The sequence below is a fragment of the Notolepis coatsorum genome (assembly GCF_963971535.1).
Source record: "Notolepis coatsorum genome assembly, chromosome: 11".
NCBI classification, from domain to species: Eukaryota; Metazoa; Chordata; class Actinopteri; order Aulopiformes; family Paralepididae; genus Notolepis; species Notolepis coatsorum.
Genome location: NC_140175.1, coordinates 37277599 through 37305281, shown reverse-complemented (window position 1 = coordinate 37305281; position 27683 = coordinate 37277599). Strand labels below are relative to the sequence as shown.

The 27683-nt window shown below is 42.3% G+C and overlaps 1 protein-coding gene across 1 annotated transcript in view; it reads left to right on the top strand.

Moving 5' to 3' along the window:
* Nucleotides 1-27683, top strand: part of rgs3a (regulator of G protein signaling 3a) — a 149839-nt gene that overhangs the window by 92941 nt on the left and 29215 nt on the right. Inside the window, exon 3 of the mRNA XM_084324085.1 lies at nucleotides 20033-20091. Within this exon, the coding sequence (XP_084180211.1) occupies nucleotides 20033-20091 (59 nt within the window). The remainder of the gene's footprint in view (nucleotides 1-20032; nucleotides 20092-27683) is intronic.

The following is a 27683-nucleotide window of genomic DNA, read 5'->3' as shown; positions in this document are numbered from 1 at the left end:
ATCTGACACTAATGTTGGAGTTTGGCATACCACATACTAAATGTCCAACATTTTCATAGTAGAGTAGCCTAAAGGAAGCAGGCACTTTTTCCTAAATCAAGACAGGCAGTGCTCTTGTTTTGGTGGCTAAGTTAAGTGCGTGTTCTGTGGAGCTATTGCAAGCCAAACGCCTAAACAGCTAGTTAGCTGCCACTCAACAGTGAAATACTTTTTTTTGTGTAACGTTAGGTAACTGCTTGCAGGAGGAATGGATGGGAAGAGAATACAAAATACCAGAAAGGTTGCAATAATAACAGACGTAATGCACTAATGCAGGGACGGTATCCTAATGAGTAGCAGCTGCTAGCTTTAGCTGTATTATTTGCTTGTTGGGCTGCTAAGCTGTTAGTGTTAGCTAGCCAGTTTAATCAGTTCATGTTGGGTCATTGGTAGCTCGGTCCGAATGCACTCAGAACAGCTCAGACTGGATATTTTGTGTTGCCTTTATTAAGGACAGATCGTTCCGCTTATATGCTAATCTGACGAAGCACTGAAGCTCCCACAACGCTACAAGCTAGTGAATGGCTTATTTGAGACACCCAAAGCCCGCCATCACTGTTCTTCTATTGGGGGAACCATGAGCTGTCACTCAGTGCTGTGTTGGTTGTGTGATACTCTAGTCTATTGCCATCTGGTGGTGGTTAGAGGACGAGGCTGCTTACTGAACAAAGTTGTTCACACAACCTAGCGACACTGCCGTCCCTAGAGTCCCTTGCTACCTCTTGCTAGCGGGGCTAAAAATATGAAAAATAACTAATGAAATGAAAGAAACGATTACAGTATGTTGCACTGAGACTCAATTGATCCTAAGAAATCCACTGGTGAAGATCATTTGGATCCCTTTTTCCTTCAGCTTAGTGCTCCATTAATTGTGATACAAATCACTTGTATTCTAAATCTGTCTATTTCTTCTAGTGTAGTTCCTAGGGTTTAGAAATCAAACCTTCCATTGCATAAGGGTGGAGATAAGAGTTATCCTAATAGATTATGGAATCTATAAAAAATTGTCAACTCAAAGATTTTCTCTCCAGGCATTCTATTTTATCTTTGCACCAATCTGGATTTAGAGCTAACCACAGCACTATCTCAGTCATCACTTTGGTTACAGATAATTTTGTTTACTTTCTGCTATAGATTTAAGAAAACACTGTGCTTCCCTTTTTATAGATCTGTCTAGACAGATCTTTGATACAGTTGATCATTCTCTGCTCCTTAATATATTACGTAGTTTTGGCCTAGATGAAATGCTTGTAACTGGTTTAAAAATAATATGTTAGATTTCGATGTGTGAAATTAAGGTGTGTCCAAACTGGATTTTAGCCGATAAAAAAGGTGTTCCACAGGGCTCAATTTTAGGGTCTGCGCTTTTTACTATTTATATTAATGATATTGTTTCCTCAGTTAGTGGTTGTCAAATTCATCTTTATGCTGATGATACCATTTTGTATTGTGTTGCTGACTCTGGAATTAGCTATTGAAATAATTATTTTAATGCCATACAAGCTGCACTTGTTAAACCTAAGTTAGTACTTAATGAGAACAAAACAGAATTGATGTTGTTCTCTAGAACCAGATACCTTGACCATAATACTCAGCATATATCTGCTGCGAATGGATCTATTATTGAGAGAGTTTTGGAGTATAAATATCACAGCATCTGGCTTGATGAGAAATTTACATTTAGATATATTGACAATCTTGTCAGTAAACTACGTCAGAAAATTGGCTTCTAAAAATGCTGTTTATCAAGGAGTTGGAAGGAGTTGGAAGGAGAAGGAATATTGTCTAAGCAGTTTTGGGCCATGGAGATGCAGTCTATAGACAGATTTATTACTGTTGATAGCTACACTCATCATTGTTTTCTGTATAATAAGGTTGGTTGGCCCTCTTTTGCAGAGAGGCATAATAGGGATGCTCGATATTGGCTTTTTTACCGATACCGATATACCGATATTGTCCAACTCTTAATTTCCGATACCGATATAAACCGATATCAACCGATACCGATATATGCAGGGTTTCCCCCCCCAAAAAACTGAATAATTTCAGGTAATTAACATTACATTTGTCTTGTTGTGGAATTAACATAACATTATGCATACTTTTGACAATAAATAAAATCAAAATTTGTTCTTACTTGCTTGCCAGGGTAAATAAAGGTTATAGAAATGTAAAGAAAAAAAAGAAAAAATTGAAAACCGATACCGATATTTTCCGATATCACATTTTAATGCCGATATCGGCCGATAATATCGGTAGGCCGATAATATCGGACATCCCTAATAATAAACATTGGTATTGATTTCCAAAGCTCTTGTTGGTAAGCAACCCCCTTGCATTACAATGTTGGATTGGAATTATGGATTATATAAAATTTGCTCAACTGATTTGCTTATATGCTTTAGGTTCTTTTCTTTTTTTCTTTTAGTGGTCCATATTCTTGTAACACCATTCAATGCACTTTATCGTTTGATATTCTTCCAACCTTTCAACAATTCATAGCTTTTCTGATTAATAACTAAGATCTCGATAAGATTTACACAGAATGAATTGTATATTATATGAAACAAGATCATGGGGTGACAGTGGCTCGAGACAGTGGCTCGGGAGCTAGAGCAGTCGCCTGGTAATCTGGAGGTTCCCGATTCGATTCCCGCTCCTCCCGGGCAGCATGACGAAGTGTCCTTGAGCAAGACACTTAACCCCTAACAGCTCCCAATGAGCAGGTTGGCACCTTGCATGGTTGCCTCCGCCATCGGTGTGTGAATGGGTAAAGTGAGGAACAAATTGTATAGCGCTTTGGATACATTTACCATTTACAAGATACAACAATTAGGTCACATTCACATCACAAATTACAATGTTTATATACATTTATCAAGTGGAGTTTGACTCGATGCAGCTTCCCTCTTTCAAACAATTATGCAATTATGAACATCGACCATCAGCAAAAATGAGGGTTACAATGTAGGAATGTTCCCTCTGTGGCTCGTGACGCAAAAAGAGCTTGGACAAACAAAAGACCTGTCAGAAAATCTGTGGGTTAACAAACGGAAACATGGACAAGTGCAAGGTTTCAGGTGACTTCGGTCTCAACTTTCCCCCTCTCCTCATCTATCCTAACCGCCTTCCAACATGGCCACTGCTGAGCTTCAACATGGTGTGATATTGTCTTGATAGTGAGGCCAACGTACAGTACTGGATGTTTGCTCACGGAAGTCATCTTTTGTTTTGACCCAGTCTTTATTGTGAATGTATGCCTATGGTGAGTGAATGGTGAGTCATGCCTATTGTTGGTGACGGTGTTCTGGCGTTACAGTAATATAGAGGATGGAGGTATTGGGTCTCTGAAGTACTGAAGTACTGAAGATCTCTTTTCTGATGGTGACAGATTTGGCTTTCCTCTTCAGCTGGAAGAGGCACACAAATTACAACATTAAATAATCTAATAGCTGATTTGACACAATAATGTTCAATTGCATAGACTACAATATGAATAGAAAATACTGAGTGTGACCATGAATAGAAATATAGGATAGAAGAATATAATAAATAACTAATAAAATGTAACAATTAGACAGTAACAATGTGTTGTAATAAGATAAGATAAGATAAGATATTTCTTTATTGATCCCCTTGGGTAAATTCGGTATCATAGCAGCATGGGGGGGGGGGGGGTACAGGTAGTAGAATACCTACAGGTACAGGTCACAGAATTATAGTACAGTGGAAAAGTACACATTTAAATAGAATAGAAAGGCAGTGTAAACAATATACAATATAATTAACTCTGGACATGCGCACAAGGTGCGAGATGAGGGTATGTATGCCCTCTCAGTTATTTTGCCCTACAATAAATATAGTTACAATAATGAATACAATAATACAATAATGAGACTAAATTAGGTAGCTAGAAGACCTATATTTAATTTGTAGTGTTACCATAGCAACCACACCAGCTAAACTCAGTGTATATAACTAGATGGGTGTGAATTCACTATAAGGCTATGAGGCTACAGCCTTTCATTACACAGTAAATGCATTCAGAAACATGTGTTTTTCAGAACCCTTAAAACAAAGGGTGACATCACCATATCTGTTGTGCTAGTGTGAGAGAGACTTGATACCTGACCCTGATAGAAATAACCAAATGAATACAATTAACAAGGATAGACCGTGGAAATTAGTATACTAAAATAGTTTGTTATGCTAGCTAGCATTTTAACATTAGCCCATTTTCTCTAAAACTAAACTCATTACAATCTTGGGTTAATGATCTCAGATCTCAGATTATTGATATAATATGGAACATGATACAACAATTAGGTCACATTTATATCACAAATTACAACTTTTATAAACATTTAGCCAATCAGGCGGAGTTTGACTCAATGCAGCTTGGAAAAGGCTTTGACCCACGTGCATGTAGCCATGCTGAACACCTTCACATGCACACACGAACCCCACAACACACACAGCCAGGAGATGCAGACCTGGAAGAATATAAATAATAAAAGCAAATGTTTTGGTTAAATTCAGAAGACGTGTTTATATGAACCTGTTAAATAAAGCTTTACACAGATCATTATATCCTCCGTTAGATCTGTTTCTGTGTCACTCCGAATGGTCCCATGGTTACTATGGTGACCCCAGGAGAGCAAGGTAGAGGCCGTCTTGCCTGTTGTCTTCTCTCTCTTCTTATCCTTCCATTTGCTCTCTCTTTCATTCTCTTTGCATCTATCCCGCTCTTGCTTTCTTTCTTTGTTTGTATCACTTGTTATGTCTCTCTTGCTCTCTCTCTTTCTCTTTATATAACTTTGTCTGTATCCCGAGCTCTCTCTTTCTTTGTATAACTTGTTCTGTCTCTCTTGTTCTCTCTCTTTGTGACTATATATCCTTCATCCTAAGTCACTCACTCACTCACTCACTCACTCACTCACTCACTCACTCACTCACTCACTCACTCACTCACTCACTCACTCACTCACTCACTCACTCACTCACTCACTCACTCACTCACTCACTCACTCACTCACTCACTCACTCACTCACTCACTCACTCACTCACTCACTCACTCACTCACTCACTCACTCACTCACTCACTCACCCACCCACCCACCCACCCATTCATCACTCACTCACTCACTGAAACTGAACACAGAATCAGGGGCCACACAATGACAGGACGCTGGGGTCTAAGCATGCACTACCAAACCCAGACCACAGTAAATAGAAGGAGGCGGGGGGAGGGGGGGGGTGGCGGAGTCCCTGAGGAGGAAGAGCACAAGACCTTCTACAGTAGATCTCCACAACACGGTCCAGACGCCGCATTGTGTCAATTTGTGGTCGGGTCTAAAGAGAAGGGGGGAAATAATGAAAACAAAGGAAGTGGCCTGAGGGAGGTCTGATGAGGGAAGCCAGGAGGGGTTTGAACCGGCGAGAGGGAGGTTAGGTACACAACGGTCCCAGGTTGTTTTCTTCCACCTCTGGAGAGGTTATGGTTGGGGTAGGTGGGGGTGGGGGTGGGGGGAGTTAGGTTTTTGAGTTTTGAGTTGATTGGGTAAACTGAAGAATGCTGCTATTTTCAGAGCTGGTTTGTGTTTTTGTGGATATCATGTGTGAATATTATAGGTTCAATTGCAGTGCTTTGTGAGTGAATGATTGGTTTCACAGAGTATCGGGCAGAGAGGAGTGTTTGTTGAGGGAGAGAAGACAGAGAGAAATGGGGAGGGAGGGAGAGAGAGAGAGAGAGAAGCCAAAATCCCAGTGGTGTGCCAACCAAAATCTCTCACACACAAACACACACACACACACACTATCCCTCTCTATGTTTGGTTCCACCTACCTCCACCTTGGTGATGTGTGGACGTGTTTACGATTGTTTTTGCACGTGTTTGTCTATCAACCTTTTTTGGCGGGATACGTGCCTGCCCAGGCCATACCATTGACTTTGCATGTGCGCATACAGCCACATGCACAACACACATGCAGCCAGGTGTGTGCGTGTGTGTGTGTGTGTGTGTGTGTGTGTGTGTGTATGTGTGTATGTGTATGTGTGTGTGTGTGTGTGTGTGTGTGTGTGTGTGTGTGTGTGTGTGTGTGTGTGTGTGTGTGTGTGTGTGTGTGTGTGTGTGTGTGTGTGTGTGTGTGTGTGTGTGTGTGTGTGTGTGTGTGTGTGTGTGTGTGTGTGTGTGTGTGTATCTACACGACCATCTCTACTACCCCTCAGCAGTTTTAACTACATCTGCATGTCTTGCCTTGGGGGTCTTTAAGCCTTGTGGTTGTTGGCGGACCCTGTGTTTTCCTGGCTATCTTCAGTGAAGCGTGTGAGGGACACACACACCAGGGCTAAATTTAGAATACATTTGTCCTCCCAATGCTCTGTTGGCCTTGCAGACGTCCATTATCCTGTGCAACGGGCCGTCTGTCTCTGTGTGTGTGTGTGTGTGTGTGTGTGTGTGTGTGTGTGTGTGTGTGTGTGTGTGTGTTTGCGCGCGCGTGTGTGTGTGTGTGTACAAGGGGGCTTGGTGGGATCCATCTAGTGAGTTGATGGAATGCAGAGTGTGGGCGAGACGGAGACTCAGGGCCATTCGGACTTAAGAATAAACCTGGAATGTGCCGGGGATTTGCCATTTTAACACACACACAAATCCTTAACTGTATTTCAGTCTCTACTCTAGAGGTTTTGTGCAGTGGGTATTTGAGTTGGCCATGAAGCTAATCCCTGATCTGCTTTAAGACTCCCCAGGTGCGTGTAATGAATTGAAAGTGCAGTGGTCTAAGATAAGATATGATATAAATGTATTAATCCTCTTGGGGAAATTCGGGCGTCATAGCAGCATGGGTGGGGGGAGGGGTGTAGGTATGGGCAGGGTTGGTGTAAACAATATAATTAACTCTGAATATAGAAATATGAGAAAAATAAACACTGTAAACAAAGGTGCAGAGGCCCTATCTGTTATATCATACGTTACAATAAATATAGGCAATAAAGAAATTGTATCTGAATATATACTATGAGTAGGAGTAAAAGTAAACATTATACAAGGTGCAGTATACACAAGGTACCCTAACTGGCATGATATATGGCATATGTTGTAGTCCGTGCAGGACATTCCTAATACTTCTTGAGTTCTGCAGCCGTCTGTAGCTTAATTATGCACTAACACTTTCTTAGAAACAGAGATGTCTTAAGCGACCTTGAGCATTAGATTAACAACGTTTCATATTTTCAGTAAGCAGCCGAAGCCAGTATATGCACAGTAAATTTCGCTGAGTAAATTTGACTCAAACTGAGTACATTTTACTCTGAGCGGCTATAGATCCCTAACCTGACCCGCCAGACGGTATGTTACACGGGACCATCTGGGAAGTCGTCCTTTGAAACTGTTTGGAATAGGGCAGACACTTTAAAAAAAGAAACACTTGACTGCGTATCTTTGCTCATAGCTGCCAGTAGCTCTTCAAAGGACACTGATTGGTCCGAACCACTGTCTCAGGCAGTGATCTCATGAAGCCAGGTGCTGTGCAAGGTAAACTCGTCAGTAAATATTTTCAAAACACTTATCTAAAAAATGTCCCCACTTTTCTATGTACGTGTCTTATGGCAGCTCATGACGTTGATGGGCTATCTCATGAACATTCATGCCAACAAACTCTATAGGGAGGTGTAGTGGTTACGTCATTGCTGTTTCCCGCAAGGTCCACCCCTCTTGGAATCGCAATGTATTTCCAGTCCATTTCTAAATTGTGTCGTTTAAAACAAATAAAGCATGAACATTGGCATGGTGTACCTTTCTGTGTGTATTCATCCACAATCTATAGCTCAACATGAAAAAATCCGCAAATAATCGTAAAGGTAGCAAAATAACAACGTTTATGTTTTCATTCACTGAGGAACTACACTTCACTCTGGCGCTGCTGACTGATGTCACCACAGAGTAGACTCCTGGCTTTAGCTGACACAACACTACACAACACTGCGAGACAGCCTAGGTGAATAGGCCAATTTTTATTTATATATCACTATTAAACGTTCCCAGTTTGTTATGTACATAACAACTAAGAATAAATGTATTTCACGTTTTCTGAGAATTTATGTTTATATATGCAAAATAGGCGCCACCTAATTAAATATGCTCCAATTTGCATCTATCGGCAGGAACAGAATCACCAACATTGGATGATGCCAGATTAAAGAAATTTGTTTCATTATGTTGACACATAACACAATGAACTTTTGTCCAGAAGAGATTGTATGTCTTTTTATCATCCCATAAATCAGGAAAATACTGTTTACAGTCATAAGAAATATATTTTTGACAGGTTTTTTGGTATAAATGTACTATAAATCAGGCTATGAATGATATATAAACAAACCCCTCTGAAAAAAGAAGCAGGGTATAGTCAGGAAGAAATTTGGAAAGTTTGGTGTATGTAGGTGCTAGGGAAATGGATATGTCATCGCTTACGTGTAAGAAAAACGCATAAAAACTTATTTTGGGGAAAACGCCCTCAAAGTTCTGTATTGTAATTGTGATTTATGGACACAATCAGACAAAATTAAGTAAAATAAACAACTAATTGTGTGCTTTTGATATTTGATTGCCACTAGTTTGAAATAAGACATGTTAAGGAAGCAAAATAAAAGAAAATCTCAAAATGTTCTCGCCTTAAATCGTATAACGTTAATTCGCTGCATATTATATTATAGTATATACACTGTAAATACTAATGTAATTAATTGTTTCGTTGTACATATTGTGTATATAGTTTATAACGTTATTGTTTTTTACGCAACGTTACGCAAAGTATGCTGCCAGGGAACTGGAATGGAAACGACACATGCTAATTGTCTAGAACGTTAGCTATGGGTAAAGTTAACGCTAACGTTCCTTAGCTTAGTATCAGCGCAACTGTCAATGGAACTGTCAATGGCCATGACGTGTATTAGGCGACAGCACTGAACATAAGTACGTACTGAACGGTAAGTGTAGTTCTTTTTTAACAACAAATTAAAAACCTTATAACTAACTTTATTTCAACTAAAAATGCTTAAACAATAATGTTAGTGATAGAAGGGAACTCATTTTGTGCAAAAATGGAAAGCTTGCCAATGTTCATGAGGCATAATTATTACAATAGCCGATAATACATTTTCCCAATGATTAATCCCTATATGGGTGGACCGTGCGGGAAACTAAAGCGACCTCCCTATATATTGGGCCTATAGTCTTGCATTTGAATGAAGCTCTCTTCAACTTCTCTTCATCTTATTGGAGTTTCATGTCTTGTTTATGAAGCCATTGCTGCCAGACCTTCCAGACAAACTCCACTCTGAGAAAAAGTAGGTCTGGGCCGTTCCTCCCCTCTCCCTCAAATGAAAAATGGCATCAATGCAACAGAGGAAATTACAATCCATAAGTAGGGCTTTTCTCACGTCATCCAAAAGCGTACCATATTTTAGTGAAAAAATCCCTTATCATAAATAAGGATGCACTGTTCCAACTTTGTCAGTCTCGATACTGATACCTGGGCTTTGGATTACGACCAATACTGAGTACTGATCCAATCCATTACTTTTAATGAACAGAGATACTGAGATATAATAACTTTTTCTTAATTACAGAGAGTCAATGTGTCAAAGATGCAGCAAATCAAGTCACTTTGCTTTGATTTCTGGCCTGTTAAGCCGCTTTCACACATGCACTGGACTCCTGACCTTAACTGCACGTTAATTGGAACACAAACGTGGGTTATCTTGATTCTCTTCAATTTAATTCACGACGCACAAGGCATTTGTCTCGTCCAGATTTGACCTAGTTTGCGAGGTGCACCCAATATGTTCCAAAAAGTGGAGGTGCACGCTGTACGATGAGACTGCAGCAAAGTTGTACATTTATATTAAATATGTGCTTCTCACTGTGTTTTAGCCTGTATTAAACATTTACTATGTGGTCATAATTTGGGGCGTAATTGGATGTCGAATGACATGCCAGTTAAATCAATATTTAAGATTATAATCTTCTGTACACGGGCAGAAAAGGTCCCTTTCTGCATCATGTCCTCGCTCTACCTAGGCACCACCCCTCGCCTAAACCAAGCGGGCTGAATTCATATGTCCGAACACGTTTGCCACGGAGAATCACCTGCTGTGTGTGCTACATGTGTGAAAGGGCAACTCCAGACAATGCCTGTACCTGATTCTCTGCACATTGTTCAGAGTCACATGCATTCGAGCAACACTGTACTTATTGTACTTATTTTATGCCTATTCTTATGTCTGCACGTTCTACGTTGCACTACTTATATTGTCTTTTATACCTATTCTTATGTCTGCATTTTATACATTGTTTTTATTCTGTCGACTGTATGCTGATTTTATGCCAATGTTCATTTTGTGCTACTTGCTGTGGGGCACTTTGGGCTGCGGTCAATATGTGAAGGGTGCTATATAGATAGTACAGATAGTTGTTATTATTATTATTATTACATTATGAAAAATGTATGCATTGAAATGTCTGTAAGTCTCGACGACATTGAAAATAAAGGTGACCCTCAATTGTCCTTTTCGAGAATAAATAAAGGTTTGAATTTAATTGAATTGAGTTCATGCGCAAAAGAGGCTTTAGACGTGTTTCTTAGTATTGGATTTTAGTATTTGGGTAAATTCTCCAATACCGATAATCTATCAGTATCGGATCACTTTACAAGGACTAACGTTTGCCGGAAACCCATAATCTCCCCCTTTTAAAACGAGATGGAATCGATGTGTTGCTGTGGATTGCCGGTGGGATGTAAATGACTCTGAAATGGCAGTTAGCCATTTCAAGGCTACTGTATATGGAACTCCGGTCACTGAGTAGTTTATTGGCAGGGAAGGGAAGAGGGGGTAATTTGAGGACACACCTTCCCATTTGGAAAAGAGACAGCCAGAGAGAGAGAGAGAGAGAGAGAGAGAGAGAGAGAGAGAGAGAGAGAGAGAGAGAGAGAGAGAGAGAGAGAGAGAACAACAACAAAGTATGCCTTTCAGACCAATCTTTCAGACCAATATGCACCAGTCTGCTAATACACCATTCCATCTGGTACACAACCAGTTTGGAGGTGGTTGCCAGCAGATGCTATTCCCTGGTAACCAAATCCCACGTAGCCTGTCATCGGGTAATACCATACACTTGCTATGTCGTTTAGTTTAATACTCTGCACCCTCCACATTATAATTACAAAATTACATTGGCACAGCCTCCTAATAGTAGTGTGAAAGGACAAAAGGGCAAGCTCTCTGGACGGGGATCAATATGGACCCTGTCCATGCAGAACATAGCAGGCCAGTGTAAATGAGACTTCTGGTGTGGCATGCAGGCAGACGGGCAGACAGGAGATAAAGACAACACCCACCCACCCGAGCCCTCCACCTCCCCTCTCCCATGTCATAACATGGCGTGATGGGTACCCGTGACAGCCTCCTAGCTAATCCTGGCCTTAAGTCCCTGGGGGGATAAGATCAGAACAGCTGGTACTTTAAAGAGCTATAGAGTCCTCTCTAGTTTCACAGGGAAAGCCTGGTGGAACGGCTCCCTGGGGTCTGCATGGGGGCACCCTGGTTCTCATGTCCCGGGAACGCATTTAGCTACTTGATTTGGATATTACTTCCCTGACCCTGCCCTCTACGCCAGTCACACTGGTCTCAGATTTCACATGGGTCCCATTGGAACAGACACACACACACACACACACACATCCATGCATACACTCACGCATGCACATATGCACACACATTCATAATATCATTACAGTAATACCATACTCTCCCTCTCAGACATTACATACCAAGTCGCTTTCAAAAGCATGCTTATAAACACCCACATAAAAACCCCAATGGAGACACAAACACCCACTGCATGCTGTTTCTCTCTCTCATAAACACAAACTTTCACTACATGCTGTTTCTCTCTCATAAACACAAACTTTCACTACATGCTGTTTCTCTCTCATAAACACAAACTCACTGCATGCTGTTTCTCTCTCATAAACATAAACTCACTGCATGCTGTTTCTCTCTCATAAACATAAACTCACTGCATGCTGTTTCTCTCTCTCATAAACACAAACTTTCACTGCATGCTGTTTCTCTCTCTCATAAACACAAACTCACTGCATGCTGTTTCTCTCTCTCATAAACACAAACTTTCACTACATGCCGTTTCTCTCTCATAAACACAAACTTTCACTACATGCTGTTTCTCTCTCATAAACACAAACTTTCACTACATGCCGTTTCTCTCTCATAAACACAAACTTTCACTACATGCTGTTTCTCTCTCATAAACACAAACTCACTGCCTGCTGTTTCTCTCTCATAAACAAACTCACTACATGCTGTTTATCGCTCTCATAAACACAAACTCACTGCATGCTGTTTATCGCTCTCATAAACACAAACTCACTGCATGCTGTTTATCGCGCTCATAAACACAAACTCTCACTACATGCTGTTTCTCTCTCTCATAAACACAAACTCTCACTGCATGCTGTTTCTCTCTCTCATAAACACAAACTCACTACATGCTGTTTCTCTCTCATAAACACAAACTCACTGCATGCTGTTTCTCTCTCTCATAAACAAACTCTCACTGCATGCTGTTTCTCTCTCTCATAAACACAAACTCACTACATGCTGTTTCTCTCTCTCATAAACACAAACTCACTACATGCTGTTTCTCTCTCTCATAAACACAAACTCACTGCATGCTGTTTATCGCTCTCATAAACACAAACTCACTGCATGCTGTTTCTCTCTCTCATAAACACAAACTCCTGCATGCTGTTTATCGCTCTCATAAACACAAACTCACTGCATGCTGTTTCTCTCTCTCATAAACACAAACTCACTGCATGCTGTTTCTCTCTCTCGTAAACATAAACTCACTGCATGCTGTTTATCGCTCTCGTAAACACAAACTCTCACTACATGCTGTTTCTCTCACAAACTCTCACTACATGCTGTTTCTCTCACAAACTCTCACTACATGCTGTTTCTCTCACAAACTCTCACTACATGCTGTTTCTCTCACAAACTCTCATTACATGCTGTTTTTCTCACAAACTCTCACTACATGCTGTTTCTCTCACAAACTCTCACTACATGCTGTTTCTCTCTCTCACAAACAAACACTCGCTACATGCTGTTTCTCTCTCTCACAAACAAACACTCGCTACATGCTGTTCCTCTCTCTCATAAACACAAACACATACTCAACCCCAGTCTGCCACTTGACTTGCAGTTGTGGACAACATCCTGTACACTCTTAACATTTCTCTAACCCACCCCCCCCCCCCACCCCCACCCCCGCTCACACACACACCCTCCCCCACCACCGTGGAGCCAGGACAGTATGCAGCGCTGGACTCAGAGTAGAGCCAGGACAGTATGGACTCAGAGTAGAGCCAGGACAGTATGGACTCAGAGTAGAGCCAGGACAGTATGGACTCAGAGTAGAGCCAGGACAGCATGGACTCAGAGTAGAGCCAGGACAGTATGGACTCAGAGTAGAGCCAGGACAGTATGGACTCAGAGTAGAGCCAGGACAGTATGGACTCAGAGTAGAGCCAGGACAGTATGGACTCAGAGTAGAGCCAGGACAGCATGGACTCAGAGTAGAGCCAGGACATATGGACTCAGAGTAGAGCCAGGACAGTATGGACTCAGAGTAGAGCCAGGACAGTATGGACTCAGAGTAGAGCCAGGACAGCATGGACTCAGAGTAGAGCCAGGACAGCATGGACTCAGAGTAGAGCCAGGACAGTATGCAGCACTGGACTCAGAGTGCTGACACTAACTGTAAGCAGTTGATGTTGGCATTCAAACAACAATGTTTCAACTCCAAGTCATCTTAAGTGCATAGGAGCGGCCGGTGACCCATGTTCTCTCTTGCAGAGAATAGCAAAGTGATGGAATTTTGTGAGTGAGAAGTGCAACGGCAACTTGCAGCACATCTCCGAACCATCTCGTATTCCTGGCACACTGCTTTTGAAAGATTTTGACTATACTTTACAAACTTCATCCTCACTTCAAGTTATCTTCTTACAGCCACCGCACACATTTTCTTTAGGAAATGTACTTTGTTTTGTCATCTTTAGATGAGTGTTTAAAAAAAAATGCACTCAAATTACTTTATTAAGGTCTGAGTTTATGATGTATAGCCAACGGAGGAGGTCCGGTGAGTTTCTGTCATGTAACCGACTGCTGTTGGTCCCGACTTGACTCCCGTTTCATAGTTCTTTGTTTTGAAAGAGCTTTCTGCACAAATCAATAACTATAGGCTCACATTTATAGAACTACCCATCGAGTCAAATGCTAAGTAACTAAAGTTCCAGCTTGCTGAACGGGCACCCAACATCCTACACCCTACATCCTACATCCTACATCCTACACCCTACATCCTACATCCTACATCCTACATGCTACACCCTACTCCCTACCCCCTACTCCCTACTCCCTACCCCCTACACCCTACACCCTACATCCTACTCCCTACTCCCTACTCCCTATACTTTAGCTTAGTTTGCCTGTGTAGCACATTCTCACCATAGCTTACGAGGCCCAGCATGTCTGCAAGGTTCTGATTCATTATAAATGAAGATCACGAGAGAGCTACGTCTCATATCATCATCTCGTTACAGCAACACGTTTGGCTCTCAGTCGTTCCACTTATGACCTATAGATCAATGGTTCTCAGTGCCCCCAGGGGTTCTTGAGGAGGTTCCAGGGGGTCCCCAGAAAGCTGTTGTTCAGCTGTTGCCGTCCGGCAAATGGTACCGCAGCAGCCTCAAGGTCTGGACCAGCAGACTCCGGGACATTTTTTCTTTATTTTTTACCCCAGACAGTCACTATGGGCCGGCTACCAGCCTGTTGGAGGGAAACTGAGTGAAACCAGTGCTATTTTAGCGCCGTCTCTGCTGCTGATTTGCACAAAAGCCGAATTTGCACATACCATTACCACACTTGTACTGTAAAATGTTGCGATTTATTTTTGTTATTGTATGCTGTTAATCTTTAATATGCTAATACATTTTTTTACTTATTGATTACATTAAGTAAAAAAGAAACGTACAAGAAAAATTAAAAAAATTACATTCGTACTGTCCTATACTATCATGCACTATTCCTACTAACTATACTAGTTATGTCTTCACTACTATGCACTCATCACTGCAGCACCCAAGTTTCAGCACTGTTTGATGAACATTGTTACTCAGTTGTAAGAGTCGTACCCTTCCTGCTGACTTGTCGTACAGAACACAGTCTGTTGTTGCTGCTGCTGGGGCGAGGGTCCAAGAAACTAAATCATTTCATTCCTCTATACTAAAAGAGAGGATGTGACAAAATAAACATGAAACTTGAAACTTGAGAGAATATGAGTGATTACTCTAATCCAGGGGTTCTCAAACTTTTTTTATTTAGGATATTTTTTTATACTTAATGTATCGCGTAATTTCAACGTGGAATTAAGGAATATCAAAATAAAAGCACACGTTGTTGAACTTGATCATGCATATTTATTAGAAAATGTAATTACAGCACTATCTTATCAATACACATTTATAAAACGGGGCATATTTAGCCAAAATATGTTGCCAGAACATTAAAAAAAACAATAATAATATAGATTTTCTTCCCTTTTCTTTTTTTCCCTTTTACTTGCCAATGCGCTGTCACCTACCCACGACCCCACTTTGGGTCGTGACCTGTAGTTTGAGAACAGCTGCATAGGTTTCACTCACTCCAATGTTATCTCCTCACCTACATTCATGGAATTCTGGACTAAGTCATATCTAATAGGGGTGGGGTAGAAAATCCATACTGCAATATATTGCAATGTTTTATATTATATATTGAAAATTTTAAATATATATAAAAAAAAATCTTTTGCTTCCAAAATTATTGGAATGAGCAGACTGAAAATGATTATTAGATAAAACAGATGATGTATAATATTATATATACTGTATATATTTGTATTCCAGATGTTAACAAAGTTTCCCTTCATTTGCAGTTGAAAAAAGGTAATAAATTGCTATATGTAGCAATATCGTGACTTTACAATATCGTGATTTTACAATATCGTGACTTTACAAAATGGTGACTCTAGTTTCATGATAATATGGTATTGTGGGGCCTCTGGCGATTCCCCTAATATCAATGGATACAACTAATATCTTCTCAGATGGGGGTCCCTGAGACTAACTCTAATCAAATTGGGGCCCGCGGTCAAATGTGTATCAATTTGGGGGTCCTTTTCACAAAGAAGGTTGATAACCAATTACCTAGATCAGTGTTTCTCAACTGGTGGGTCGCAACCCAAAAGTGGGTCGCGGGCCATTTTGAGTGGGTCGCGGATGTGTGTGTGTAAAATAAAAATTAAAACGTTAATTTTTCTTTTTTTATATAATTTTTTTTTTGCACTACCTTCTCAGCTCTGGTCCAGCTGAAGACAAAGCAGAGGAATAGATTGGACATTGAGCATGACCTCAGAGTTGCTTTGTCTACCATCACCCCAGACTTTGAGACTCTTGTCAGGAGCAAACAACATCCCCAGTTATCCCATTAGTTCCCTGGGATGTTAAGCTAAGAAGTCTGCTAAGAAGGATATATTATTTATTATTATTATTTTATTTCATTGTGTTTTTAGCCCTAGTTGCACTTTTGTTGCAACCCCAGTTATCCCATTAGTTCCCCCAAACTTAGGTCTGTTATGTTAAGCTAAGAAATCTGCTAAGAAGCATATTATTATTTTATTTCATTGGGTTTTTAGCCCTAGTTGCACTTTTGTTGCAACCCCAGTTATCCCATTAGTTCCACCAAACTTAGGTATGTTATGTTAACACTTTAATCGCCATGGGTTAAATTCATAATTTACCATCCCTCGCCAGCTCTATTTGTCTATGGAGAAGTTCCCCTTCTTTGCAGGGCTATAACTTTTTAAATTCTATTGCTAAACTGCCATTATTATGGCCCATTCAATGTCCTATATGTATTGTTCAGGGTGTAGCAACGTTAAACTTTTTCATTCACATATTCATACTAAAATATGGTCTAAAGTATAAGTATGTTTTTATCGTTTTCTGCAGCTTTCTTCAGAACGTGATTTATAGCCCCAAATGCATTATATTGATGATCAAATACAGTTTGGTAGGAATCTGTGCGAGATAAAAAATTTCAACTGCACGTACTTCTAGAAGTTTCTACGCATCATCTGATGTTGACCGGATGGGCGGGGGATCGTTTATAATTCCGTGGGCAGCGTTAGATGATTCATCCAGAGTGGGTCATATGTTCATCAGATCAGTTAGTATACGGTGTAGTGGTTAACACTGTCGCCTCACAGCAAGAAGGTCCAGGGTTCGATTCCCGCTTGGGGACCAGGTTTCCATGATCCCAGGTACCCAGGTGGGGTATCTCCCAGGCCTTTCTGTGTGGAGTTTGCATGTTCTCCCCGTGTTCGCAAGGGTTTCCCCCCCGATAAGATAAACCCAATGGAAAAACATGCACAACAACAGATCGCTAACGCTGTGGTGTCCTTGACGAAGACGGGCAGGAGCACTTGGATTGGTCCCCTGGCGCGGCCCTCGCCGACGCCTGTCTGCTCCCAGCTGCCCTTGGGGGGAAGGACGACGGGATGGGTTAATCGCAGAGATGAATCGCATCTGCGATCCTACAAAGAACAATGCATGCGTGTGTGTTCCGGTGTGTGTGTGTGTAACCGTGTGTGCTAACCGCTAAACATTGAGGATAGTTGCATGCCAATTAAAGACCTCTGAACAGGTCCTGCATTTGATTTGAATAGAAAACGTTAGAAAATAACGCTGAATCTTACCGTGGCTTCCTCGCGCCGCTGGCAGATGAGCGTGGAACAGATTTTTTTCTATTATGGGATGTAGAAATGCCCAATCCATTTCCAGGTTGTATAATAGTATATACGTCCAAATAACGTTGTTTATTGAGTTAGGGCGAGCAATCTATTATCCAGTGTTTCAAGATGGAGTCGCGGGAGGTATAGCAAGTGGCCGGACCACATATGGATGAGTACTACCGGTTCAAAGGTTAATATCCGGTTGGCGATCTGCCGATCGGCTACCAGATGGCGCTCTTGAACCGCTAGAGAGTTGAGAGGAGATCACCAGTGTGTCTCAGGGCTCCGGAAAGGAAATATGATTTCGATGACAGATTTTTGAAATATTGACATCAAAGACGAGTTACGGCGTCTTCGGCAGAATGAGCATGGCTCGGAATGACGTCTTAACTCGTCCCCGCCGATCATAGTGTTAAGCTAAGACATCTATATATTATTATTTTATTTCATTGGGTTTTTAGCCGTAGTTGCACTTTTGTTGCACTTTTTTGTGTTTATTTCATGTTTTTGCCAGTGAATGAAAGATTGCGTATTACTGCAAAAAAGATATTTTCAAATAAATCATAGTGGTTAAAACATTTGGGTTGCGACTTAATGACTAAGGAAAATGTTGGGTCCCGAGGCTAGACCAGTTGAGAACCACTGACCTAGATGACACACTCAAATGGATTTAACATTTGGAGTCTCCATGGACATGACCTTGACATTGTCTTGGCCAGATTCAATGCTGTTGAACACCTGCCAAAGACACAATGAGGTATTGTGTTCCGTGGCCGGTGTGTACAGTATGTGAGGACATAAATATATAGATATATATAGTGTGTGACTCTTGAGACTAAAGGCGAGGGATTGAGACCATAGATTTTATCCATAGCATAGGAAATGTGTGCTCAAGGGACCACGGCCTGAAGCAGGAGTTATTGTGTCAATACAATAATAGTTAGCACACAGTTAAATACACATATTTCACATAATTCAATGGACAAAATCACGGCTAGATGTGCTCACACATACAGTACACACGCACGCACACACACACACTCACACGCACGCACGCACACACACACACACACACACACATGCACACGCACACGCACACGCACACACACACACACACACACATGTCCATCTGTGACCAGGCTGTAGCTAGTGCTCAGATTTCACTGTATGTTCTCATAATACAATGGGTCATTCTTTAGAGCTGCTTGCTTACACACAATCTCCACACACACACACACACACGCACGCACGCACGCACGCACGCACACACACACACACACACACGCACGCACGCACGCACGCACGCACGCACGCACGCACGCACGCACGCACACACACACACACACACACACACACACACACACACACACACACACACACACACACACACACATTCTTGGGGCACTTTCAGGCCATCAGATTAGTGGCAAGTGACCCCCGCACCACCCCTCATGGTCATTCCCTCTGTTCTCTGAACCAATCAGAATGCCCGGTTGGCGCAGGAAGTGTAATGTGAAACCAGGGGTCTGGGCTCTAGGCTTTGAACCAAGAGCACAGCAGGAGGCCAAGAGAAAGGTCTCTCCCAGATACACAAACACACACACACACACACACACACACATACGCACACACATTCTGTCTAAACGGCATTCGTCACATGCACACGCACACATGCAACCTTCAGTGTGACACTGTCAGTTTCATTTAGCAATACACTTACACACTTTAGACACACACACACACACACACACACACACACACACACACACACACACACACACACACACACACACACACACACACTGACTGCAGTGGCCTCTACCTTGTGGGAACTGTGCTGTGGGTTCATGCTGCTAAGGATTAACTATACTAGCTTGCGTGTGGCGGCTGGCTGTGTATGTTACGACAAGGACGTAGCAGCACACACACATACTGAATCTAGTCGAGCTATGAGGACTGCTAACCTACTCTTGTTTTAGTTGCTACTGTAAGCTATAGCTATAGCTAGGTGTGTGTGTGTGTGGCTCCAGGCTCTGGAGAGTGGATGATGCAGAATGTCCTCTGCTTCCTCTCCCCTCAGCTGAGCGCCGGATCCCCCTGCAGCTGTGACGGCACCAAGAAGAAGAGATCTAAGAACCTGTAAGTACCCTGTGTCTGCCCCCTCTATCTGCCCCCTCTCTGTCTGTAGGTACCCTGTGTCTGCCCCCTCTCTGTCTGTAAGGACCCTGTATCTGCCCCCTCTCTGTCTGTAAGGACCCTGTATCTGCCCCCTCTCTGTCTGTAAGGACCCTGTGTCTGCCCCCTCTCTGTCTGTAAGGACCCTGTGTCTGCCCCCTCTCTGTCTGTAAGGACCCTGTGTCTGCCCCCTCTCTGTCTCTAAGGACCCTGTATCTGCACCCTCTCTGTCTGTAGGTACCCTGTGTCTGCCCCCTCTCTGTCTGTAAGGACCCTGTATCTGCACCCTCTCTGTCTGTAAGGACCCTGTGTCTGCCCCCTCTCTGTCTCTAAGGACCCTGTATCTGCACCCTCTCTGTCTGTAAGGACCCTGTGTCTGCCCCCTCTCTGTCTCTAAGGACCCTGTATCTGCCCCCTCTCTGTCTGTAAGGACCCTGTGTCTGCCCCCTCTCTGTCTCTAAGGACCCTGTGTCTGCCCCCTCTCTGTCTCTAAGGACCCTGTGTCTGCCCCCTCTCTGTCTGTAAGGACCCTGTGTCTGCCCCCTCTCTGTCTGTAAGGACCCTGTATCTGCCCCCTCTATCTGCCCCCTCTCTGTCTGTAGGTACCCTGTGTCTGCCCCCTCTCTGTCTGTAAGGACCCTGTGTCTGCCCCCTCTCTGTCTGTAAGTACCCTGTATCAGCCCCCTCTATCTGCCCCCTCTCTGTCTGTAGGTACCCTGTGTCTGCCCCCTCTCTGTCTGTAAGGACCCTGTATCTGCCCCCTCTATCTGCCCCCTCTCTGTCTGTAGGTACCCTGTGTCTGCCCCCTCTCTGTCTGTAAGGACCCTGTATCAGCCCCCTCTATCTGCCCCCTCTCTGTCTGTAGGTACCCTGTGTCTGCCCCCTCTCTGTCTGTAAGGACCCTGTATCTGCCCCCTCTCTGTCTGTAAGGACCCTGTATCAGCCCCCTCTATCTGCCCCCTCTCTGTCTGTAGGTACCCTGTGTCTGCCCCCTCTCTGTCTGTAGGTACCCTGTGTCTGCCCCCTCTCTGTCTGTAAGGACCCTGTATCAGCCCCCTCTATCTGCCCCCTCTCTGTCTGTAGGTACCCTGTGTCTGCCCCCTCTCTGTCTGTAAGGACCCTGTATCTGCCCCCTCTATCTGCCCCCTCTCTGTCTGTAGGTACCCTGTGTCTGCCCCCTCTCTGTCTGTAAGGACCCTGTATCAGCCCCCTCTATCTGCCCCCTCTCTGTCTGTAGGTACCCTGTGTCTGCCCCCTCTCTGTCTGTAAGGACCCTGTATCTGCCCCCTCTCTGTCTGTAAGGACCCTGTATCTGCCCCCTCTATCTGCCCCCTCTCTGTCTGTAGGTACCCTGTGTCTGCCCCCTCTCTGTCTGTAAGGACCCTGTATCTGCCCCCTCTCTGTCTGTAAGGACCCTGTATCTGCCCCCTCTGTCTGCCCCCTCTCTGTCTGTAGGTACCCTTGTGCCTGCCCCCTCTCTGTCTGTAGGTACCCTGTGTCTGCCCCCTCTCTGTCTGTAGGTACCCTGTGTCTGCCCCCTCTCTGTCTGTAGGTACCCTGTATCTGCCCCCTCTCTGTCTGTAAGGACCCTGTGTCTGCCCCCTCTCTGTCTGTAGGTACCCTGTGTCTGCCCCCTCTCTGTCTGTAGGTACCCTGTGTCTGCCCCCTCTCTGTCTGTAAGGACTCAAACCTTGTATCTACATCCTCTCCCCTCTGTGTCTGCCCCCTCTGTAAGTACTCAAACCTTGTATCTACATCCTCTCTGTTTGTAAGGACTCAAACCTTATATCTATGTTTGGCATCTCGTGTGTTTCCTCGTTGTTAAAGTAGTGAGGAATGGCATAATATGGTGTGTTGGGAAAGCTATAGTTCCTGAAGCTGGACTTAATATTTCATGTGTTTTCGTATGCAAAGATGAAAGGGTGGTTTTGAAGGAATGTCATATGTTTGCGGGGAAAGTGTCCCCTGAAACGGGAGCCGGCTTCTTCTTTCAATTACATTGACAATGGTTGCTACATCAAAACACAACTACAAAGTCTTCTCAACTATTTGCAGGCAGGATAAATTCTTATCGCTTACATTTTTCTGAAGAAAGATTTAGATTTTTTTTTTTTACTACTACTACTATGTGCCCTAATACTATATGCTACTATTCTTATACTACTACCTATCTTGCTAATATGTATATACTACTATGCACTCAGAGTGTAACACGTGATACTATTTGATGAGTGATGCCACTGACCCTTAGCTGCCAGAGCTGCACCCCTCCTGGTGACGTGTTGTTCACAGCTTGTAAGTTGCGCGTCAGCTAAATGACTCAATTGTAAATACTAAAACTACCTTCTGACATTGCATAGGCCTGCTCAACCCAATGCCATTAACTCAGTGCTAATGTAGGTCTACCCTGATGTAAACAAGACAAACGTCTTTCTCAGGTCTGCATCCCCTTAACAATTGTGTGTATTGAGCCGTACTGTATTGTACCCATTCTGCAATCTGTTAAATAAAGTTTTCATTCATTCATTCACAGTAGCATGACAGACAGTACTAACCCAAACGTGCCCTGACCACCTCAGTGACTCCTTTCAAGACATTTAACTCTAGTGTTAAAACCAGTGTTGAATGCTAATGGTGTGCTTTGTACCAGGCCTCGGGGGTTTTGTGCAGACAGTATCAGGCTTTTGTCCGTGAATGTGTGAAGTGTGTTAGCAGATTGAGGGGGTTGACTCCAGTGGGGATGTTTGGATACACAAAAGGGTCTTGCTGTCTTCCACCCCCAAGGCAAAGAGAATGAAAGTGTAAGCTCATCATTACAACTGATGTCCATTAATTTTATTAGGTGCTAAATGGTGTGGTTGGAGTGCATGGTGTCAAATGTGTATGCGTTGCGAAGCGTGTCGCGTGTGATGGGAAAGTGTGAAATGGTAGGTGTGTGTGTGCGTGTGTGTGTGTATTAGATGTGAGGTGTGTGTGTGTGTATTAGATGTTTGTGCTCACACCTCAGTGATTCATCAGCTGTTGATTGAGTTCATTCACGCCCCTGTTAATCAAGATGAAAGCTTATTTCACACTGAGAACAATGAAATTGCGAGTCCTCAAGATGGTGGGTCCTATACAGCTCGATCGTTCTCCTCTTATTGCTTAGTTAACCAGCAGATTATGCGATTAAGATTCCACAGCTGAGCTCAACACTACTGAGTAGGGTGTTATTTCTTTGTCTGAGAAATTGTCTAAAAATATTTGCGTGATTGGATCAGGCACTGTATGAGCAATAGATATTTTTGAGAGGTGTTCAAACTGTAGCTGTATGCAATACTTTCCATTTTCCCACAGATTTTGTCATAGTTTTGCCTTAACTTTTTTTTATGTACACCTATTTCTATTTATTTTGCTTTGATGCCTACCCATATATTTATTTTTATTTTTATTTCTACTCAATTCATTAATTCAGTCTTTATTTAACCTCGAAAGATCATTGAGAGCAAGCTCTCATTCACAATGATGTCGAGAGGTACAGTAAAAAAAATTATATATAAACAGAAAAGTCAATCAATTAAACAATTTCAATTAATTAAAATTACTACATACTGAGGTGAAATGGTTGGCCATTATAGATTTAAACTGACAGATGGATACTAAAGTATTGCGTTTTAAAGTACTAAAGTTGCAAAACCTTCCACATGTTGGGGGCATAGTCGCATTGAAGCTAAAAGCCGATTTTCCTAATTCAGTGCAAACTCTGGGGACCTTAAGCGTAAGCCAATCATATGGTCCAGAGTCCCAGGCCATTAATGAAGTGATGTAGGGTGGAATATCATTAATAATGGCTTTTTACAGAAACAGATGCCAGTGAAAGTCACGTATCTCTGCCAGAGAGGACCACCCAACCTTATTATATAGGATAAAATGATGGGTACCATAACTGTCACCGGTGATAAATCAAAGGGTACAATGATGTACTAGAATACAAAGGCTTTAGACTGGAAGCAGTAGCATGTCAAACTACATCTCCATGATCCAAAACAGACAGAGAAATTGCTTCAACAACCCTGCTTTAATTTTGACAGTAATGAAGGGGGGTAGACCCATCCACTGTGAATAAACACATTTTGAATAAGCGTGGCTAAAGGTAGACCATTTGCATCTGTAATGACACAAACATTTGTTGTTGAAAAAATAATAAATAATAATTCAATTATATTAAATCAAATAATAATTAAATTGAATACTTGAGTGACAGCTGTCCTTCTTTCCTTTCTGCTTCAGTGTACGATGCTAACCTTGAAAGCTGTTGATTGAATGACACTCAACAACTTAGCCAGCTAAGCCCAGCATTAGTGCAACTTGCAAACGGTGTCGGTCCTATAAGCTCTGGCGTGAATCAGTGAATCATCGCTGAACAGCCGCTTATTTGCTTAAATGTACTCGCTGTCAATCACATCAGCCCCCAATGAATTTACTATAACATTCTTAAATCTTGTGAAGGTTCCATTCAGACCTGGGTTGGGGAGGGGGGGGGGGGGGGGGGGTTGAGTCATGACCCTCTCCTCTTCCCTGACAATGGGATCTCCTGTCATTGTTCCAATGAAGCTCTGTTTATTCAGCTGATGTTGTCAGATCTGCAGGTGTTAAGAGGGGTGTTTTGTGTGTTGCGTTACAGACTTCTTTTAATACTGTAAAAACTTCAATTATTAGCCCAGCCTTTTATTTGCTTTAATCATTGAACACAGCCGGCCTATATTTGGGAGTCGCAAATGTGCGAAAGGCTCCGATTATGTCTTTGTAGTGGTCTCGCCGAGCTACCAAGTTATGACCAAGATGCTTATTATTTGTACAGTTTTTCAAATAAAAGTTTTAGATAACTTTGTGAACAACTTCTCTTCCACCTTGGCAGAAATTATATTGATAATTTTAGCCATCTTGGTCAACAGTGATTTTGGAAATGGTCGTTACGTTGGTAGGTAATAGGTAGTTGGTAGTAATCGTTACGTTGGTAGGTAATAGGTAGTTGGTAGTAATCGTTACGTTGGTAGGTAATAGGTAGTTGGTAGTAATCATTATGCTGGTAGGTAATAGGTAGTTGGTAGTAATCGTTACGTTGGTAGGTAATAGGTAGTTGGTAGTAATCATTATGTTGGTAGGTGTAATGGGAAATATTAAAGGACAAAACGATGAGCCGTTAACATGAATCATTCTGAGTCATTATTAATATAGAAAAGTTTATTTCACCATGGCCACAATGAAAGTTCAGTTTACAGTCAGAGACCACATGTTCACACAGTAGCATCTGGCCATGAACTGACCAAGAGCTCTGTTCAGACGTATATTAAATACACAGTTGTCAGACGTAACATAATATATCAGATATGATGACGAAGGTAAACAAAAATGGTTCTCAGTCACTGGAAGCAACAACAACTTTGTTATGGCTGGGGAGATGTTAGTACACACACACATTAACCAGTCAAGCTGGTCACACTGAAACAGTCAAGCTGTATAAAATGATATCTCAACACAGATCTATAATGACATGATAATATATTCCACAACATAGGTTATAGGTAGTTGGTAGTAATCCGATTGGCTCTTGATGGACAAGGATCTCCAGTCCAATGTTCAGCAGTGGACAACCTTTTGTTGGCGGAAAATAGTAGCGTCGACTGAGTTTCCCCAGTTCAGCAAGCTTTATTATTATTTATTTATTATTGCTGTGCACTCTCGCTGCCAATATTGAATGTCAGGAGTCTGCCGGTTTTGTTACTTCTGCTCACACCGTGCTCACTCCTGTGTTTCTATCTGTGTATCTGTGTGCCTGTCCGTACCAGCCATAGCTCCTACAGTTCTGATCCGATTTTTGGATGAAACCGTGCACATTGGCTGGCAGTAGGCAATCTTTTTTTTAATATCTTTTCAAATCTGTCAACGACAAGTATTTTATTTGAATTCATTGAGGGTAAAGGTAAACGCACAAGGGTGATACTACACAAAGCCTCACCTATAGACTCTGGTAATCAGCTCTTCAGCAACAGAGTGAACTGCGTATTGTTGATATACCTATGCATTAAAAAAATTATAATCTCAGTGAATCTCTTGGTTACATCAATATGGTGCTGTCAGAACAGTCTTTGTAGGTTTGTAGGTTAAGTATTTCATGTTGTTACAGAAACAACCAGCACAGAACTGTCCTTTAGTTTATTTAGTACAGACAGAGTCAACGTACACGTTTCAGCTATACGCCTTCCTCAGCGCTATCAAGCTTAGGCTATAGCTGAAACTAAATAAACGTATAGCCATACTAAAAAAACACACTTAAAGGACAGTTCTGTTATTTCTGTAACTACGTAAGAGCTTGTCTGGACTGTGCACCCAGTAAGAAGGAACGACAGTGGCTCAGGAGGTAGAGTGGTCGTCTGGTAGTCGGAAGGTTCCCGGTTCGATTACCGCTCCTCCCGGGCAGCGTGTCGATGTGTCCTTGAGCAAGACACTTAACCCCTAATTGCTCCCGATGTGCAGGTTGGCACCTTGCATGGTTGCCTGAGCCGTCGGTGTGTGAATGTGTGAGTGAATGTGAGGAACAAAAATTGTAAAGCGCTTTGGATATAAATGCACCATTTACCATTTAAGAAACTATTCAAGAAGTTTGAGTTGTGCTTCTTTAATTGAATAAGTATTTAATTAAGCATTACATCACGCGCAGGAGTGGTTTGTGACCAATAAACCATGCCTAGGGGTGGTCGTTAGACCCCCCCTAGGCATGGTTTATTGGTCACAAATCACGACTGCAAGTGGTGTAAAGCTTTTATACAACTGCCAGATTCATCCAACCTTATTTCTATACAATAAACACACATTAATCGAAGATTTATTGAAAAAACCATCCGCCAGAAAAAGTAGTTCCCACAACTACAAAAAAGACAAGTTGCCTCCATGTGGAAGCAGCTTGAAGTGCATCCAACCAAACTAACACATCCAACTGTGTATTATTGGAATGATTGAGAGAAGTTGCCTCATGTGGAAGCAGCTTGAAGTGCATCCAACCAACTAACACATCCAACTGTGTATTATTGGAATGATTGATTGAAAATTTTATTACCAGATGCAGAATGGGTACAATACAGTACGGCTCAATACACACAATTGTTAAGGGAATGCAGACCTACTTTCCATAGAACTTCATTCTTAGATGCTTCTATATAAAGTAGGTAAAACAAATTAAAAGGTTTTCTTTGCCCTATAGGAAAAAAAACGTTTTCTTCGCCCTATTTTTTTATTTATTTCTTTTAGCCTAAACTTAACCAGTTGGAAACCAGGGGTACAGTAATAAAATTAGCAATCAACCAATCAATCAATTCAATAGACCATGCTCACTTAAAACAGCGCTGCTTCTCTCTCAGTCTGACTCCCCCGCTGTTGCAGACAGGAGTGTGTGTGTGTGTGTGTGTGTGTGTGTGTGTGTGTGTGTGTGTGTGTGTGTGTGTGTGTGTGTGTGTGTGTGTGTGTGTGTGTGTGTGTGTGTGTGTGTGTGTGTGTGTGTGTGTGTGTGTGTGTGTGTG